The sequence below is a fragment of the Heteronotia binoei genome, chromosome 9 (assembly GCF_032191835.1).
Source record: "Heteronotia binoei isolate CCM8104 ecotype False Entrance Well chromosome 9, APGP_CSIRO_Hbin_v1, whole genome shotgun sequence".
Taxonomy (NCBI): Eukaryota; Metazoa; Chordata; class Lepidosauria; order Squamata; family Gekkonidae; genus Heteronotia; species Heteronotia binoei.
Genome location: NC_083231.1, coordinates 12,618,771 through 12,638,125, shown reverse-complemented (window position 1 = coordinate 12,638,125; position 19,355 = coordinate 12,618,771). Strand labels below are relative to the sequence as shown.

At 47.1% G+C, this 19,355-nt stretch overlaps 1 protein-coding gene across 7 annotated transcripts in view; it reads right to left on the bottom strand.

The window, feature by feature from the left end:
• KCNIP4 (potassium voltage-gated channel interacting protein 4) overlaps window positions 1-19,355 on the bottom strand; it is a 538,048-nt gene that overhangs the window by 78,260 nt on the left and 440,433 nt on the right. For 5 of the 7 annotated variants that reach the window (XM_060246240.1, XM_060246239.1, XM_060246237.1 and 2 more), the window contains exon 2: window positions 4,872-4,996. In XM_060246240.1, the coding sequence (XP_060102223.1) occupies window positions 4,872-4,996 (125 nt within the window). Of the gene's footprint in view, window positions 1-4,871; window positions 4,997-15,086; window positions 15,190-19,355 lie in introns of those variants that run through there. The other 2 variants (XM_060246241.1, XM_060246244.1) reach the window with 2 other exon arrangements.

Here is a 19,355-nt window from a genome sequence, read left to right as displayed (position 1 = left end):
CTCCAAGAGCTCCACCGTGCCTGACGTGAAGACCTCACTCAGAACTGATGTCATCACACTGAGCATGTCACATGGGGGACACTCTACCAATTTGGGTAAAAACTCTATGGCACCATAGAGTTTTTACCCATATTGCTAGAGTGTCCTTGTGTGACGTGCCCGGCACGATGACATCACTCCCAGGCAACATCATCGTGCCACGCATGCAAAGTGTGCAAGAGAAACTTCCCCCTGCCGGGAGCCAGGTAAGATTTGGCAACGTTATATTCTGTAATGGGAACAGGAGGCCCTTTGCAATAATATACTATAATGGACGTCACTCAAGTAATGGAAAGGTATTGCTGACAAAGTAGCAAGGCTCATTGCGTAAGTGTAGAATGAATACAGTGACTGTGAATAAGGTGAAACCAGAGATTGCTGATTGAAGGCAATTATTAGCACACTCAATGAATCACAATGGCACTCGACACCGAACAGCCCATACTGAAATACAAATATTGCAAATGCCCATATACGCTATGCACTGTGCATCACTCAAGGGTGAAGTACAAGGCCAAAGAGAAAAAGGAGAATGGTGAAACTGGCTCAAAGCCATCCATTAATGTGGGTTGAAGACCCAGGTTCAAGTCCTGAGGGGAGATAGGAGCCAATAACCCAGAAGGATAATTAAAAAAAAAAAACTGAAGCAGGGACACATAACAAGAGTGTCCAGAGTCCTGTACTTCGTCCCTCCCAAGACAGAAGGAGACCAAAGCAGATCAAAGAGATAGTCTATAAACCCTTTTCCTGGCCTCTGAGCCTGGAAAGAAAGAACATTTTGTTTTAGAACTCAGACCCCTGACCCTACAACTGAAGCCAAATTGTACTTTCTTTTAGGCAAGGATGTCAAACCTATGGCCCATGGGCCACAACCGGCCCACCCATGGCTTTAATTAGGCCCATGGCTGTTCCCCCCTCTCCTCCCCCTTTGAAGCTCTGAAGTTCTCTTGGAAGACTGACTCTGAGGCTCTAAGGGTTCCCTGCCTCCCCCGGGGGGGCCAAGGGAGAATATCTTCATCTTCTTGGAAGATTGGTGTGTGGTGGTGTATGGTGGCCTAATATGAAAAAGAAGTTCCTGCTACAAAAAAAAAAATAAAGCCGCGATTTTATTACATAACATAACACACATATCTTGCAATGGGCATGAACTCCGATAGTCCATTAAAAGGGGGTGTGATCCAATCCATGCAAAATCTTATGTATATGAACTAGAGTTAAAAGCAATAACCTACAGTTGGATGTGACCCCGTGCTAGACCCTAATGCAGGATCTCTGCAGTGAACACCACTATAAAATGTAACAAGATGTGTGGTGCATTTTTTTTCAGAGCTTTTGTAATTTTATTTTCTCACTCTTTCAGTAGTGTTGATGTGAACTGCAAGGAACAAGTATTTCCGAACACTGGAGAAGTCAAGTTAATTAGTACTCAGAGCCTTCATCATAGTGTGGCAAAGATGTAACAGCAATAGGTCTCACTTCTATGACTGAACGAAGATCTGCGTTGGCACTTAAATCGATCCCATTCCTGCCCAATCTTCACACTCATCCCTGTTACATCAAAGTCATCATAAGAACACTTTTAGCTGCAGTTTCCAATAACCAAGTGTTTGATGATGATGATGATGATGATGATATTGGATTTATATCCCGCCCTCCACTCCGAAGAGTCTCAGAGCGGCTCACAATCTCCTTTACCTTCCTCCCCCACAACAGACACCCTGTGAGGTGGGTGGGGCTGGAGAGGGCTCTCCCAGCAGCTGCCCTTTCAAGGACAACCTCTGCCAGAGCTATGGCTGACCCAAGGCCATTCCAGCAGGTGCAAGTGGAGGAGTGGGGAATCAAACCAGGTTCTCCCAGATAAGAGTCCGCACACTTAACCACTACACCAAACTGGCTCTCCTGGTGATGTTTGGTGATGTCACCTCCACATTCCAAAATCAAAAGATACAGAGCCAGGCTAAGACTGGCCGACAGAACCTGGGATGGATCTTCCTAGCATTTGTTGAAAAGTGAACTGCAATCGTGCAAAACTCAAATTTTAATCAGCAACACGGGGGCATGGAGAAGGGGGTTGAATCCAGTGCTCCATGATGTCACCTATCAAAAATGATAACCCACCCCCCCTGCAATGTTATTATTCTTGGGAGAAGGAAAATATATATCCTTCTTTCTAAGGCTAGTAACATCAAAGGGGTCTGTTTTGATAGATGAAAACTGTGCAGGCAGTCGGAAAAATTAACCTCAAATTGCCTTCCCCCAATCGCCTCTGAAGTCCAGACAGAGTTGCCAGTTCTGGTTTGGAACTTACCTGGTTTAGTGAGTTTTGGCCACGCTTCTAATTTTACCCAGTTTTTGGGGACAGAGAATTTTGTCTCATCATCTACCCTTAAGCCGCTGAACCGCATGCTCACGCCATGGTTGACTGTTGAGATTACTGCCGTATGGTAACCACAGAGTGGTCAGTCAGGAAGCATCCTTTGAAAAACTTGTTTTTTGCTCATGGGCAGAAGTGCATATTCAAAGCATTGCTCCTTCTCGACAGCTCAGCAATTCCTCTGCCAATAGGCTTGCCAATCCCCAGGTCCCAGCGGGGGTTCTCCCGCTTTCCCAGGCTCCTTCCTGCTCCCAGTCAGCTGGCCGGTGGAGGGAAGCCCCGCCCCACAGCCACCATGTGCCTTTCCACCTCCAAAGGCTTCCTCTTGGGATGGTGTGTCTGTGTCTTTAAGGCTGAAGGGGGGGCGGGGTGAGCAGGCAGAACAACCTGGCTGCTCCCAGTGCCTGTGAAAACAGACCCTCCGTTGGTTGAACACTCTTTTCAGAGGTCATTTGCATTGGAAAGGTAAACTTGAACCTTTGGTTGCTCTGTGCTATCTTTGAAGAAGTTGGAAGTTCAGCAACTCCTGAGTAGAGATGCCAATCCCCTTCTTCAGTCGTCAGAAATGGGGTGGGGGAGGGAAATGTCTGCCAGGCACTTCATTATTCCCTATGGAGATGGATTCCCATAGGGTATAATAGAGAATTGATCTGGGGGTACCTGGGGCTCTGGAGGGATTGTTTTTTTAGGTAGAAGCACCAAATTTTCAGCATAGCATCTGATGACTCTTCTCAAAATGCTCTCCAAGTTTCAAAAAGATTGGACTAGGGGGACCAATTCTATGAACCCCCAAAGAAGGTGCCCCTATCCTTTATTATTTCTAATGTAGGGAAGACATTTAAAGGTGTGTGGTTCCTTTAAATGTGATGGCCAGAACTCCCTTTGGAGTTCAATTGTGCTTGTCACAACTTTGCTTATGGCTCCACCCCCAATGTCTCCTGGCTCCACCCCCAAAGTCCCCAGATATTTCTTGAATTGGACTTGGCAACCCTATCTGCCAAGTGCTGTGAGAGAAATTCCTCTGCCAGAGGAATACTGGTGATACGGCTGGCAGTAAAGTTCCTGGAGTGGAATCATGGTCGCCAATAAGGGAAAACTGCACACAGTTTTTATTGACCTGAAAAATGCTTTTGACTGGATACCTCGGGCCAGACTATAAGAAAAACTAGCAAAGACCTCCATCGACCACCGGCTTCTCTGGTTAATTTACAAACTCTATCCTCCACCAGAGGAATACAGTGATGTCATCTGCAGTAAAGTTCCAGGGGTGGAATCATAGCCACCGATACGGGTGCCTAACTAGGGACTATTTCCAGCACTGTCCTACCAAAAAAAAAACAGGAGAAAGGGATTTTTTTTGTCCTGAATGTGTCATTCAAAAACAACCTCTCCAAGGGCTCCTGATTCCAACAAAATATTGTGGCATGGAAACACACAAGCAGTGTTTCACAACCCTGGCATGAAGATTTGGCACATTGCTTTTTTTTTTTTTTAAAGACTGAAAGTGCAACGGAAGGTTCAGACTTCCCAAATGCTTCATTTTGCAACACAGAGTTCAGACATCCAGAAATGCAGAGTGAAACCTCTTAGATCCATAAACCCCAGACTTCTCCCTGGTGTCACAAAACTCACTATCGGATATGGGTAACAATGAGGAGGCGGGGCAACTGGGGAGGGGATACAGATGATCAGGACTTTTTTTTTTTCTGGAAAAAGAGGTGACGGAACTCTCCAGAAGGAAATGAAGGAGAAACACATGGCTGCCTCTCATGAACTTTTGAACATTTTTTTTTTTTTTTTGGAGAATTTTGTTTCCACAAAGAAGATCCAGAACTCCGTTCCATCGCGTCCCCCCAGGAAAAAAAGCCCTACAGAAAATGCTGTTTGAACATGCCTTTTCAATCCAAAGGGTAACAGCAATGATATTGAATCAAACAGCTCATTTGACCGCACCCTCTGCCTGGCCTGCTTCTGACAGAGCACTTCCTCATCTCCTTTCTTAGGTCTTTCAGCTTAGGCTTTGGCATCTTGCCTTTTTGACAACATGGTCCACACACACCCTCTGCCCTTCTCCTGTCCTTTGTCACATGATAATATTCAGCCAATCGCTATTAAAAGTGATCATCATTACCATCAGGGGTGGAATTCTAGCAGAAACTCCCTTTGCATATTAGGCCACACACTCCTGATGTAGCCAATCCTCCAAGAGCTTTTCTGTAAGCTCTTGGAGGATAGGCTACATTAGGGGTGTGTGGCCTAATATGCAAAGGAGCTCCTGCTAGAATTCCACCCGATTACCATCATCACAGAATTTCCTTAGCATGTTACAGTCATAACCAAAGATTCTAATCACCCTGTAGCAACTTTTCGACACCATGAGAATCATGATGTCCCCTGCTTTCTGTGAGTTTGTTGACACAAACGTGCTGCTAAGTTTAAAACACAAAAGACCACTCACATTTTTGAAACCCCTATATAAGATCTGAAGCTCCTTCTTTGTGAATTTGCTCTGGGCTTCCAGCAGTTCGAGGGCTTCGGGCCGATGCCGGACGGTGGCCATTTCAATTTCATCTTCTACGCTGTCTACGGAACCAAATGGAAAGAAATGTCAGCAGGAAATAAATAACCTTCAAGAACGGTTGTCAACTGCCTAAACGAGGAATAAAAAGAAGCAAAGGTGATCTGAGGGTTAACAAAGAAGATAAACAGCCAGTTCGTCATGGTAAGGGGACGGGGGTGTGGGGGACTCCTTATAACAGAGAGTTCCACCCCAACCTGGTGGAACTCTCTGCCAGATGAGATCAGGGCCCTGCAGGACCTTATGCAATTCCGCAGGGCCTGTAAGTCGAGATATTCTGCCAGGCCTTTGGTTGGGGGCAGCAACGGTTTGTTACTTGGCTGGTGCCTCCTTTTCCTACTCCCCCCGCCCCACAGATGCTTTGTAAGTTCCCTTCCCCACCCCCAACATGACGCTCTGGGAGTCCAGAATGTAGAAAAATTCACAGGATGCCATCTGAGATATTTGTTATTTTCGCTGTGCTCTATTTGTTTCTTTATTTCTTCACATTTATATCCTGCCCTTCCCAAATGGGCTCAGAGATAAAGCGATTTCAAAACAAAACGAAAAAGCAAAATCAGACAAAACACCTCACAGTTAAAATTCAACAGTTACAGTTTCAGATGGGGTCATGCAAAATCGAAGCCCTTGCTGAACGATAACTTACTTTAACTTTTTAACTTATTTATTGTTTTATTGTACATCGCCCAGAGTCTGGTGTGAGCTGGGACTGGGCGATTAATTAAGCCCAATTAACAACAACAATAACAACAACCATTTTTTTAAAATTAAAGTTATACTGGAGCTACAGAGGTTATTTCTGTATATATTTGGATTTCATAATCGCCTGCTAAAAATTCTATATTGCAAAATGCTCTCTACTACAGAATCGAGATCAGTGGTCCCCAAACCCCTTGAGCCTGAAGGCATATGTGGAATTCAAACACAGCATGGAGAGCACCACCACAAAATGGCTTCTACGAGAGGTGGAGCCAGCCAAAACAAAAAAAAAATTATTGCTGCCAGAGCTTACCTTCAGCCACACGGTGCAGTGTGCTGTGGTGTCAGCTGCTGCCAAAGCTATGGGTTTGTTTGCATTTTTAAAATCTGCACAGCCAATCAAATCTCCAGTGGCCTATCAGAAGCCATGCTGAGCAATAGCCCCACCTGGCCTTGCCTACTTTCTAAAAACACTTAGTGGGCCCCAGGAAAAGTGTTGATTGTCACCACATTTGGGTCCTTGCTCTAAACCAGGGGTGGCCAAACTGTGGCTCTTTCACACAAATTGTGTGGCTCTTGAAGGCCCCCCTCCCCCAAATCAGCCAGCTTGGAGAAGGCACTTTTCTCTTTAAATCACTGCTCCAAGCCCAGCTAGCTGGCGGCTTGGAGAATGCACTTCAAGTTAAAGTTGCTTTCTTTCCACTTCTCTCTCCCTCCTCCAACCCCCATTTATTTGCCTTCCTCCCTCGCCTCACAGCTCTCAAACATCTGATGTTCACGTCTTGCGGCTCTCAGCTCTATGAGGCTCTTATGTTAAGCAAATTTGGCCACCCCTGGGATATACCATGCCACCTTCCTGCTCTATAGTTAGTCAAGGATTATCAAACAAGGATCTGAAGCCATGGTTTGGTTTATTAATTGTAGCTACTCTGAAGTATATTTTTATATGATGGATGAATTCAGACATTGGCCACAGGCTCAAGAAGATTGGCGACCCCTGTTCTAACCAGGGCCGGCCCGTCCATTAGGCAGTCCTAGGTGCCTGCCTAGGGTGCGGCCTGGGGGGGGCTGATTTAGGCCCTCCCCACCACCATCACCTCCTCAGCGAGGGAAATGAGTGAGCCCGGCAGCATGGTGCCTGCGCCCCAGAGTGCGCGTGCTGCCCAGTTGCCATCGCTTCCAGAAGCTTCTGGAAGCGACGGTGGCCAGGCTGAGCAATGGTAGCTGGGCGGCATGTATGCTTTGAGGCACAGGTGCCATGCTGCTGCCCTGGCGCTTGCCCTTGCCCTCACTAGGGGTGAGGGAGGAAGGGTACGTATGGCAGAGCAGCAGAGCATGGGGCGGAGGGCAGGGCCTCACTTCAGGCACCAGACTCCCTAAAGCCAGCCCTGGTTTTAATTTAACCTCGCCCTGACTGCTTGCTGTGTTCAAGGAGTTTGTTGGTTCCAGTGGGATCTCTCAACTGCCATATGAAGTGGTACAGTCCAGGAACAGCTCCACCCCATGATTCTCCCACCCGTACAGACCGGCTCTGTCTCTGTGCTGGATTGTGACTGATATCGCTGAGACCGGCCTGTAAGTCAACCGACAGACTGAAAGCTCAGTAAACGTATTAATATTCACCTCTAAGTTCAAATAATTATTATTCACAGCACACTGAATATTCGATGTTCCAAATTAAAAAAAAAATTAAAAGCTTTTTAGAACCTGCACAATTCACATATTTCTAATTTGCATCTGAAAATTAAATCTCCCCCTTTCTTATTAACAAAGGAGACAGCGAGCGCTGCTGTTCAATATTCAAGAGACTCACAAAGTCTAATTTTCAAGTCATGATAAATAGCCTGTGAACATTTGCTCGAACTTGCCGTGCGAGTGCAACATCATGGGTGAGACATTAAAAAAAAAAATACCCAACAAGTTTATGCTCTACTAATTTCTGTCTTCAAATTTGTTTAGGAAAGAAGTAATTCAATGAAAGGACTTCCAGATTTTCATCAAATAAAATGTGTATTTCGCTACCGAAGGAGCCTGAGAGGTTCTGTATTGCAGTCAATTCTATGCAAGTTCTAAGTGCTGATTTGCTCTTGAGGACCAGCTGCAAAGTCTGAAGAGCAGTAGCTGTCTATAGTATATATTGGGGTGGCCACACTTGTTTAACATAAGACCTACACAGAGTAAATGTCAGATGTTTGAGAGCCACAAAAATATTAACAAATATTAAACCTACTTTTTTTTTAATTAAAACTCTTCATATTTTCTTTGCACAGCAAGATAAAAGACATATGTATGCGCTATACAACATGACCATGCTAGAAGGAGACTTTAAAAAACAAAAACTGGGAATAAGAGTCCCCATAAGACTAGCATAGGGAAAGGTTAGGGAATTATTTTTTTGGCACCAGTGGGTGAAGGAAACACACATGTACCATATGAATCACTGACCACCTTTTGCATATATGAACATATGAAGCTGCCTTATACTGAATCAGACCCTTGGTCCATCAAAGTCAGTATTATCTTCTCAGACTGGCAGCGGCTCTCCAGGGTCTCAAGCGGAGTTTTTTCACACCTATTTGCCTGGACCCTTTTTGGAGATGCCAGGGATTGAACCTGGGGCCTTCTGCTTACCAAGCAGATGCTCTACCACTGAGCCACCGTCCCTCCCTCTCATTATGCATCTCCCTGTCTTGACACTAAGGTTAGTAAATGCAGCTCCCACAAGAGCTATGAAACAAAGGGGGGAAATAGTCGACTACCCAGGGCTTTTTTTTGGAGTAGGAACGCAGTTCCGGCTGGCTTGGTGTCAGGGGGAGCGGCCTAATATGCAAATGAGTCCCTACTGAGCTTTTCCTACAAAAAAGCCCTCCAACTACCTATGGGGTTGGCGCTCAGAGGCTGACTGAGGTCCCGATGTTAAGTATACTTACTTGAGAATAAGCCTGCATTGAGTTCCTCCTCCATCTCTGGGAGCCACACAATATGTGTGAAAGAGCTCCCAAGCCACAGTTTGGCCACCCCTTGCATACATGCTATGCCACAATATTATGAGACTATTATAGACATCCCTGTCCTCCAAGGCAGCCAGCTATGCTCTGTACTCCTTGTAAAAATGGGAAACAGAGAGAGTAGCTAATGGCTCCCTGAACGATCATTGTCTATTGCAGGCACCATTCCAGTCAAGCCTGTATCTTCTCCCAAGAAAAGCTAGTGGTCCCCAGGATTTTTGGTGTCTTAAGCAAAGCCTCTATTTACTCCATGGGCTGAGGCTCCTTGGGGAGGAGGCGGAGCTTGCTTTGCCAGGCCTCTCAATCACACAGTAGAGCTACTGCGCCAAGCCTCTCTTCCTTCTGTTGGCTGAGGCTCCTTCACTCCTGCCCCCCCCCTTGCAGAGGAAGGAAAGAGCCAGAGCTTCCTTTGCCCAGTTTCCTGGATCCCATGGGAGAAATGCAAAGAAAGCACCAATGAGTGCTAATGGTTTAAATGTGTTTTAAGGGTTTTTTTAAAAAACTTTAATTGTGTTTGTCTGTGTCCTTTATAAAGTTTATATCTCTGTTATCTAATCTTAAATAGGAACACACATGAACTGGCCTAATATGGCCTGGCCAAAGTAGAAGAGGAGGAAGAGGAAGAAGAAGAAGACTACAGATTTATACCCCGCCCTTCTCTCTGAATCAGAGTCTCAGAGCGGCTCACAATCTCCTTTATCTTCCTCCTCCTCAACAGACACGCTGTGAGGTGGGTGGGGCTGAGAGGACTCTCACAGCAGCTGCCCTTTCAAGGACAACCTCTCCCAGAGCTATGGCTGACCCGAGGCCCTTCCAGCAGCTGCAAGTGGAGGGAGCAGGGAATCAAACCCGGTTCTCCCAGATAAGAGTCCGTGCGCTTAATCGCTACACCAAACTGGCAAGGTCTCGTTTATGTCCGTTCCGGTCCTCATAACAAAGGAGCTTGACACCCCTGCCCTACGGGGTTGTCGTAAGTCAGCTACAGCTTGATCACACCAAACGAAAGGGTAGGACACCCAGTCTCTGCCAGTTCACACCCCATCTGGACAGTCTCTGCCAGTTCACACCCCATCAACTTGTATTTGTAGCTGGGATTCTTAGCCCCAATGTGCATTACTTTGCACTTGGCTACATTGAACCGCATCTGCCACGTTGACGCCCACTCACCCAGCCTCAACAGATCCCTTTGGAGGATTGTGAGGAACTCCAAAGGGATCTGTTGAGGCTGGGTGAGTGGGCGTCAACGTGGCAGATGCGGTTCAATGTAGCCAAGTGCAAAGTAATGCACATTGGGGCTAAGAATCCCAGCTACAAATACAAGTTGATGGGGTGTGAACTGGCAGAGACTGACCAAGAGAGAGATCTTGGGGTCATGATAGATGACTCACTGAAAGTGTCAAGACAGTGTGCGTTTGCAATAAAAAAGGCCAACGCCATGCTGGGAATTATTAGGAAGGGAATTGAAAACAAATCAGCCAGTATCATAATGCCCCTGTATAAATCGATGGTGCGGTCTCATTTGGAGTACTGTGTGCAGTTCTGGTCGCCGCACCTCAAAAAGGATATTATAGCATTAGAGAAGGTGCAGAGAAGGGCAACTAGAATGATTAAAGGGCTGGAGCACTTTCCCTATGAAGAAAGGTTGAAACGCTTGGGACTCTTTAGCTTGGAGAAACGTCGACTGCGGGGTGACATGATAGAGGTTTACAAGATAATGCATGGGATGGAGAAAGTAGAGAAAGAAGTACTTTTCTCCCTTTCTCACAATACAAGAACTTGTGGGCATTCGATGAAATTGCTGAGCAGACAGGTTAAAACGGATAAAAGGAAGTACTTCTTCACCCAAAGGGTGATTAACATGTGGAATTCACTGCCACAGGAGGTGGTGGCGGCCACAAGTATAGCCACCTTCAAGAGGGGTTTAGATAAAAATATGGAGCAGAGGTCCATCAGTGGCTATTAGCCACAGTGTATGTGTGTATATAACATTTTTTGCCACTGTGTGACACAGAGTGTTGGACTTGATGGGCCGTTGGCCTGATCCAACATGGCTTCTCTTATGTTCTTAAGCCGAGTCACCCTCACCCGCTGCGCTGCGGGGAGGCGGCATCCATCATCTCCATTCCTGCCTGCCCTGCTCGGCCACTTGGCTGCTGCTTCGTGCCTCAGTGCCTACAACACACAATGTCTGGCTGTTGAAACCACCTGACAAACCTGTTTTTAGGAATGGGCCAAAAGAGGACCTCCTGATAGGTGCCGAAGAGGGACTGGACACTGGGAATATGAATACGGAAGTCAACATGGAGAGTCAGGTAGCTGTAAAGCTCACAGATCACCTTGGTCCAGTTACTGGGGTTGCCCGGTCACCTCTGGCAACTGGCGGGGAATGGGAGGGGTGAAGGGTTGCCAGATCCAGGTTGGGAAACTCCTGAAAATCTGGGGATGTAGCTTGGGAAAGACAAGGACCTCGGTGTGGTGAAATGCCACAGAGTCCATCCTCCAAAGCATCCACTTTCTCCAGGGGAACTGATATTTATAGTCTGGAGATGAGCTGTGATTCCAAGGGGATCCACAGGTCTCACTTGGGGGCTGGTATCCCTAATTAGAAGACCATGGGGCAGTATCCAACCGGGGTTTCTTGGCAGCTGTTAGGACACCTTGGGGAGAGGATATGCATGTGGTCCTCAGTTTCTTGCAGGAAAGTTTGTTTACAGATCTAATCAGCGGTCATCCTGTAGAAAACTAGGTGGTGGAGCTCAATAGTATAACTCATTGGCACCCTCCCGCCAGCCAAAAGCAACCTGATGCAAGAAAGGAGCCCCAGGCGAGTGAGGCCTGCTTGGGCTTCTTAGAGGTGCAGCCAGCCTAAGCAGGCCTCGCTCGCCTGGGGCTCTTCTTGGCCACACACCTCCCCAGTCAAAAGGCCAGCAAGCCATCCACCACCAAAATCACATAAGAAGTGGAGAAAGGGTGGCGCAGGCCTCTCCAGGGGCTAATGAGGGCCGCTGGGGGCATGGCAAAGCCCCTGGTAGCTGGGTGGCTGCCTGCTCTCCTAATCCAGGGATTGTTATGCAGCTGCACCTACTATTCAACCGACAAGGTAGGTGGAGAGGGGAAGGAGGAGGAACCCTCAGAAAGGTCTAGGAGCTGTCCAGGGATTCTAATCATCACGACAGCAACAAAAAGTGCATCTCCATTTCCCATTCCTTTTTCCTTTTCGACAGCTGAGGAATGTGATTGGGATCGCCTACTTTTAAAAATGCACTGCAGCTAACAGAGTACCAGTACCTTGAAATGAGCTTTTTTATCCACATTTATAATATCATATAACACTAACTCCTACAGAACTGTTGAAACTCCCCAACAGCTATTGAGTATTCACTAACACAGTAGCTCATTATTTGTCATAAACGCTACTTCACAGGTTGTCAGTCCCCTCCATTTACTGTCGAAGGCTTAATTTAAATTCTTTATTCTTGTTGTGAAGTTATTTCTTCGCTTGTTAAAAGATACAGTGTTTTAATTCATTCTGGTTGGGTTGGGGTTTTTTTTAAAGTCCTCCCTGGTTGCCAGTAACGAAGTATTCTTATAACCACTGCATGCAATATTGGGTATGTTCCTGACTTGCGTATATCTAGAAAACCCAAGAAATAAGTCGTCTGTGCTTTAAAAAATGAAATATTTTCATTTTAGTCAGGCAAGAGTCCACTTAATTGTACGCTGTAAAAGATTCTTGAACATGTTCTAAGGCACACACTCAGCTGAGGGCATGCCCTTTAGACCTCACTGTTGACCTGTGTGAATCTAGCACGGGGGTGGCCAAACTGTGGCTCGGGTGCCACATGTGGCTCTTTCACACAGATTGTGTGGTTCTTGAAGCCTCCACTGCCCTGTTGGGCACCTTGGAGAAGGCATTTCTCTCTTTAAATCACTTCTCCGAGCCAAACCAGCCAGCAGCTTGGAGAATGCATTTTAAGTTACTTTCTTTCTACCTCTCACTCCTCCCTTCCCTCCATCTATTTCCCTCCCTTCCTTCCTTCCTGTCTTGCAGCTCTCAAACATCTGACATTTATTCTGTGTGGCTCTTATGTTAAGTAAGTTTGGCCACCCCTGATCTAGCATGCACTCTCGGGCAGTGGTCTTTGACCACTCCAGACCCAGCGGAGCCCCTGAGCTGCAACCACGAGTCAGGAAATCTGCAATGTCAGGGACACCTGACAGGCGGTGCTAGATCTATGACCTTGCTGGAGGAAAGGGAAGGCTTTGTACTACAAGCTCACGCAAAGCACTGAAGGGACGACTGGCGGTATGGCCTGGCCAGAGGAAGAGAGAAGATCCACCTTAAATTTTTAAAATCTCCACAAGAAAGGCAGACTATCCATGAAGTGAATAAATAAGGCAAAGAAGAGTTTTGCTGGAAGGGAGGAAATTGTCTCGGAGCTTGCCTGTGCTAAAAAAAGAATCCTCTCCTCCGCTTGGTGGGTAAATTCTTCCTCCAGGCAGCAGGAACGCCTTTGCCTATTAGGCCACACCCCCCTGATGGAGCCAATCCTCCAAGAGCTTCCAGGGCTCTTCGTACAGGGCCTACTGTAAGCTCCAGGAGGATTGGCTACATCAGGGGTGTGTGGCCCAGGGATGGAATTCTAGCAGAAGCTCCTTTGCATATTAGGCCACACCCCCCTGATGGAGCCAATCCTCCAAGAGCTTCCAGGGCTCTTCGTACAGGGCCTACTGTAAGCTCCAGGAGGATTGGCTACATCAGGGGTGTGTGGCCCAGGGATGGAATTCTAGCAGAAGCTCCTTTGCATATTAGGCCACACCCCCCTGATGGAGCCAATCCTCCAAGAGCTTCCAGAGCTCTTCGTACAGGGCGTACTGTAAGCTCCAGGAGGATTGGCTCCATCGGGTGCGTGGCCTAATATGCAAAGGAGTTCCTAGGACAAAAAAAAAAAAGAGCTCTGGATGGGACCATAATACGATAAAACAAGCCAAGCCAATAAAACAGTCCAAAAAAGACAAGCCTATAAATGCATCAAAAAATTAGTAAAAACAAAACATGCCTGGATGCATTCTAGGGGTGCCAGGTCTCCCCTGATCACTGGTGCGGGGTGGGGGGGGGGGTTGGGTTCCCAGCTCTACGTTGGGAAACTTCTGGAGATTTTGGGGCGCAGCCTAGGGCGGGCAGGAACCTCAGTGAGATACGCCATAGAGTCCACCCTCCAAAGCATCCATTTTCTCCAGAAGAACTGATCTTTGTTGTCTGGAGATGAGTGGCAATTCTGGCGGATCCCCAGGTCCCCCCTGGAGGCTGGCGTCCCAATCAGACCATGTACAAATGTGACCAAATCACATCTCTCAAGGACCACAGTCGGCGTACCAGATAAAGCGAGTCAAGAGTGCTAGAGAGGAGAGTTGAGCTCCGATTTGCAATTCCAGATGTAAAAAGGTAAAGGTAGTCCCCTGTGCAAGCACAATGTCATTTCCAACTCTGGGGTGCCGTCGCATCGTGACGTTTTCACGGCAGACTTTTTTTATGGGGTGGTTTGCCATTGCCTTCCCCAGTCATCTACACTCCCCTCCTCCAGCAAGCTGGGTGCTCATTTTACCGATCTTGGAAGGACGGAAGGCTGAGTCGACCTTGAGCTGGCAACCTGAACCCAGCTTCCGCCGGGATCGAACTCAGGTCGTGAGCAGAGCTTTGGACTGCAGTACTGCAGCTTTACCACACTGCGCCGTGGGGCTCCTTAATTCCAGATGCAGCAGAACCCAAAAATTCATCTTTAAAGAGGACTAAAAATCCAACCAAGGACAGACTGACAATTCAAATCCTATCTGGCCTTATTCTAAACAGTATTTCCATAATGTCTGGAAGGAGCTTCAATCTACCGGCCCCCACCAATCCCAAAACCCCTTCCAAGAAACGAACCTTCTCATCGGAGGAACTTTCTCCCCAAAGTTCTCCAGAACTCGTTTTGAAAGGCATTCTTGTACAACGTAAGAGCTTGAGAGGACACATTCGAGCCCCCCCTTCTCACAGAAGCCATAAAGCTCTGCTATTCTTATAAAACTTACATGCCGTAAATAATGGGCCACAATTTTTTTTTATTATTTCATTTGTATCCCGCCCTCCCCGCCAAAGGCAGGCTCAGGGCAGCTCACAGAATAAGGGTCACACAATTGGATTAGTGTGCCCAAACAAGATAAAACAATAAAAGCAATAGTTTCAATATGGGAGCCTCTCAAATACTTGCAACCATATGCGCCAGACTTCCAGCATAGGCTTATCCTGGAGAGCACGATAGCCAGAATTCTTTTTACAATATCATTTGGGATGCATGCATCTCGGAACACCCAAAACTTTAGCAAACTGGGGAGAAAAAAAATAAACTTGCTTTCAGAATCAGGAGGTGTCGTTTTGGCAGCTGAGCAAGGAAAGAGCTTCAGAAGCCTCTCTTTAATGCTGTATTTGGTACTGTTCTGGGCGTAGAGGAAACCTGGAAGATACATTGATTAGGGCTGTTAAACTTCTGAAGAATAATCTCGCATGCGGCACACTAAGTATTTGCATCCTGGAATTGTAGCTCAGCAAACAGCCAGGCAGATGTTCTCAGCCAAGAAAAATATATATACTTCACACACTTCACACAAACACACACAAACAGGGACAACAAAATCGCATTTAATTCCATATACGGCAGGCCTTTCGTCCAAATGCACTTGTTATGTAAGCGGATCTTCACAGCACGATAAATAAGCAAAGGCAAACTCACCAGCATTAATTTCTCTCTGTAAATGGGAGCCAGATGTCTGGGTGGTCCCCCCCCCAAAAAAGTAACAAAATATTGACTGACACCTCTGAAATTGTGTTAATTGCCTGGTGATCCAAATATAAAATGAAAATCCGCTTTGTTGTCCCTTATGATGCTTTAAGCACCGCTGCTGTTCACATCAAACGATTTGCGCGTGTCATTCATTCAGGAAACGGTGATAAAACAGCTGGTACTTTTGTTTTTCCTTGATATGCAGCTGTCCCCCTCAGTTTTTCTCTGCCATGTCAGGATAAATCATGAGTATCCTGGATGGATTTTCACATGCGGCCGAGAGGGAAGCACCATTTGTCTGTTTAGTGTAAGGATTCCCAACCTTTTTGAGCCTGAGGACACATTTGAAATTCTGACAGGCCATGATGGACACAGCAACCAAAATGGCTGCCACAAAATGGCTGCCTCAGGCGGTCACAAAACGGCTTCCACAGCTTACCTTCAGTCACACAGTGAAGATCTTTGTGCTGTGGCGGCAACTGTTGCTAAAGCAACAGATCTGTACAATCCAATGTCCAATAACCAGTCAGAACCTTGCAAAGCAAAAGCTCAACTTGGCCCCATCCACTTCCTAAAACTTTTGGCAGGTGCCAGAAAAGGTGTCGGAGGGCACCATGGTACCATGTTGGTATACTCAGCTGGTATAGCTTAGAAAGAGAAGTTGAATGCCCCTGAATCCAGCAGAAAAGGAGCCAGGAAGGCTTTGTGAAGAAAAACAGACTACAGGAGTTTCCTTGGATTTTCAACCACTATGATCATACATGATCAGAATCTGAAATAAGCAATTTTGTACGTCAGTGATTTTCCAAATTTGTTCCAAGAAACCCTGGAACAGCACAAAACTAGGTGTGTGACCTGTTGCCACATGCTTTATTCATAGCCTATTTTAATGTTAAAATATATTTGCTTAATTTATGCCGTTTGTTGTAGCGGTTAAGTGCACAGACTCTTATCTGGGAGAATCGGGTTTGATTCCCCACAGCTGCTGGAATGGCCTTGGATCAGCCATAGCTCTTACAGAGCTGTCCTTCAAAGGGCAGCCTCTGTGAGAACGCTCTCAGCCTCACCAGAGGAAGGAGATTGTAAGCTGCTCTGAGATTCAGAGTGAAGGGTGGGGTATAAATTCAATATCTTCTTCTTCCTCCTCCTCCTCCTTTCACCCCAGTGGGGACCCTGGACAGCTTACATCATTCTCCTCTCTTCCATTTTATCATCTCTGGGATGCAGGTCACGGGGAGAGCGTACGACTGGCCCAAAGCCAACCCGTGAACTTCAATGGCCCAAGTGGAGATTTGAACCTGGATCTCCCAGCTCCTAGTCTGACGCTCTTAACCACTACACCACGCCGGCTCTCTTTGTTAACCCCCTGACCCGGCCATCCCAAAGTTCGCAAATGAGCAGCGAGAGGGAAAATATTGCTGCTTTCTTTTCCTGCTCTTGTAGCTTTAAGAGGCGCCTGGTGTGAATATATTAAGTGAAGATTTCCCCCAACATTTATAACCATGCCAGGAAAAAAAAAATCACCTTAAACCTGCACCTGCTACTAAGGGCTCAGGAACCAAGCCAGGAAACAGTGCCAATCCTCTGGAAGGAAATTAAATGTTGCTGCTACTCATGCACACCTGAACCAGCAATTTTCATATTCCCGGAGTCAAGCTTATGTTAAGAAGCCGTGAGCTGGGAATAATAGTTTTTGACAGGACCGAAAGGAGTGTGGTGAGAGGGCATTAGCTGTAGGTGGTAAGAATGGCAAATGAGGACTTGGAAGACCCGCGTTCGAATCCCTATTAGCCCAGAAACTCATTGGCTCACCTAAGGCCAGTCACACTGGGTATGATCAGGAGAGTAGTTTGGCCTGACAAAGCCAGTCTTCCCCTCTGGATTAAATGGGCATGATCACATGTGCGAATCTGGTCCCAATGCCCCACTCATTCTTACCTCACAAAAGAAGAAGAAGAAGATTGCAGATTTATACCCCGCCCTTCTCTCTGAATCAGAGACTCAGAGCGGCTTACAATCTCCTATATCTTCTTCCCCCACAACGGACACCCTGTGAGGTGGGTGGGGCTGAGAGGGCTCTCACAGCAGCTGCCCTTTCAAGGACAGAGGCTCAGAGAGGCCTACAAGCTCCTTTACCTTCCTCCCCCACAACAGACACCCTGTGAGGTGGGTGGGGCTGGAGAGGGCTCTCACAGCAGCTGCCCTTTCAAGGACAACCTCTGCCAGAGCTATGGCTGACCCAAGGCCATTCCAGCAGCTGCAAGTGGAGGAGTGGGGAATCAAACCCAGTTCTCCCAGGTAAGAGTCCACACACTTCACCACTACACCAAACTGGATCTCCCACATGGATGAAAATGACTCCCCCATGGATTACTGGCAAATTCCAGTGACTTCCCTGGTGAAGCATTTCCATGGCAGGTTTCTGGCTGTCTGATCGCCCGGGTGAGTCATGGAAAGGCATGAGCCGTGTGATCGCTCCACTACGTTTTTGCCACGTGGTCCCACACCCCCCACACACACTCCGAGGTGCACTTCAGCACCCCCAAAGAACACGGCTTTGTCTGGTTCTGTGCACCACACACAGTGGGAATGTGAAAAAACCCAACTCAGCTACAAGCTCGTGGTTGTGGCATGCTAGCTATGTGGATGACCAACCACAGGTCTGCAGCACTATGATGCTGGCTTACAGGGTGTTGTCTGTTCGACAGGAAGTGGTCCAAAATCAAGTGGATTTTTAAACAAAAGAACATAAGAGAAGTCATGTTGGATCAGGCCAATGGTCCATCCAGTCCAACACTCTGTGTCACATAAGAACATAAGAGAAGCCATGTTGGATCAGGCCAATGGCCCATCCAGTCCAACACTCTGTGTCACATAAGAACATAAGAGAAGCCATGTTGGATCAGGCCAGTGGCCCCTCCAATCCAACACTCTGTGTCACATAAGAACATAAGAGAAGCCCTGTTGGATCAGCCCAATAGCCCCTCCAGTCCAACACTCTGTGTCACAGAAGAACATAAGAGAAGCCATGTTGGATCAGGCCAATGGCCCATCCAGTCCAACACTCTGTGTCACAGAAGAACATAAGAGAAGCCATGTTGGATCAGGCCAATGGCCCATCCAGTCCAACACTCTGTGTCACATAAGAACAGAAGAGAAGCCATGTTGGATCAGGCCAATGGCCCATCCAGTCCAACACTCTGTGTCACATAAGAACAGAAGAGAAGCCATGTTGGATCAGGCCAATGGCCCATCCAGTCCAACACTCTGTGTCACATAAGAACATAAGAGAAGCCATGTTGGATCAGGCCAATGGCCCATCCAGTCCAACACTCTGTGTCACATAAGAACATAAGAGAAGCCATGTTGGATCAGGCCAGTGGCCCCTCCAATCCAACACTCTGTGTCACATAAGAACATAAGAGAAGCCCTGTTGGATCAGCCCAATAGCCCCTCCAGTCCAACACTCTGTGTCACAGAAGAACAGAAGAGAAGCCATGTTGGATCAGGCCAATGGCCCATCCAGTCCAACACTCTGTGTCACATAAGAACAGAAGAGAAGCCATGTTGGATCAGGCCAATGGCCCATCCAGTCCAACACTCTGTGTCACATAAGAACAGAAGAGAAGCCATGTTGGATCAGGCCAATGGCCCATCCAGTCCAACACTCTGTGTCACATAAGAACAGAAGAGAAGCCATGTTGGATCAGGCCAATGGCCCATCCAGTCCAACACTCTGTGTCACATAAGAACATAAGAGAAGCCATGTTGGATCATCCAGTCCAACACTCTGTGTTACACAGTGGCCAAAAAAACCAGGCGCCATCAGGAGGTCC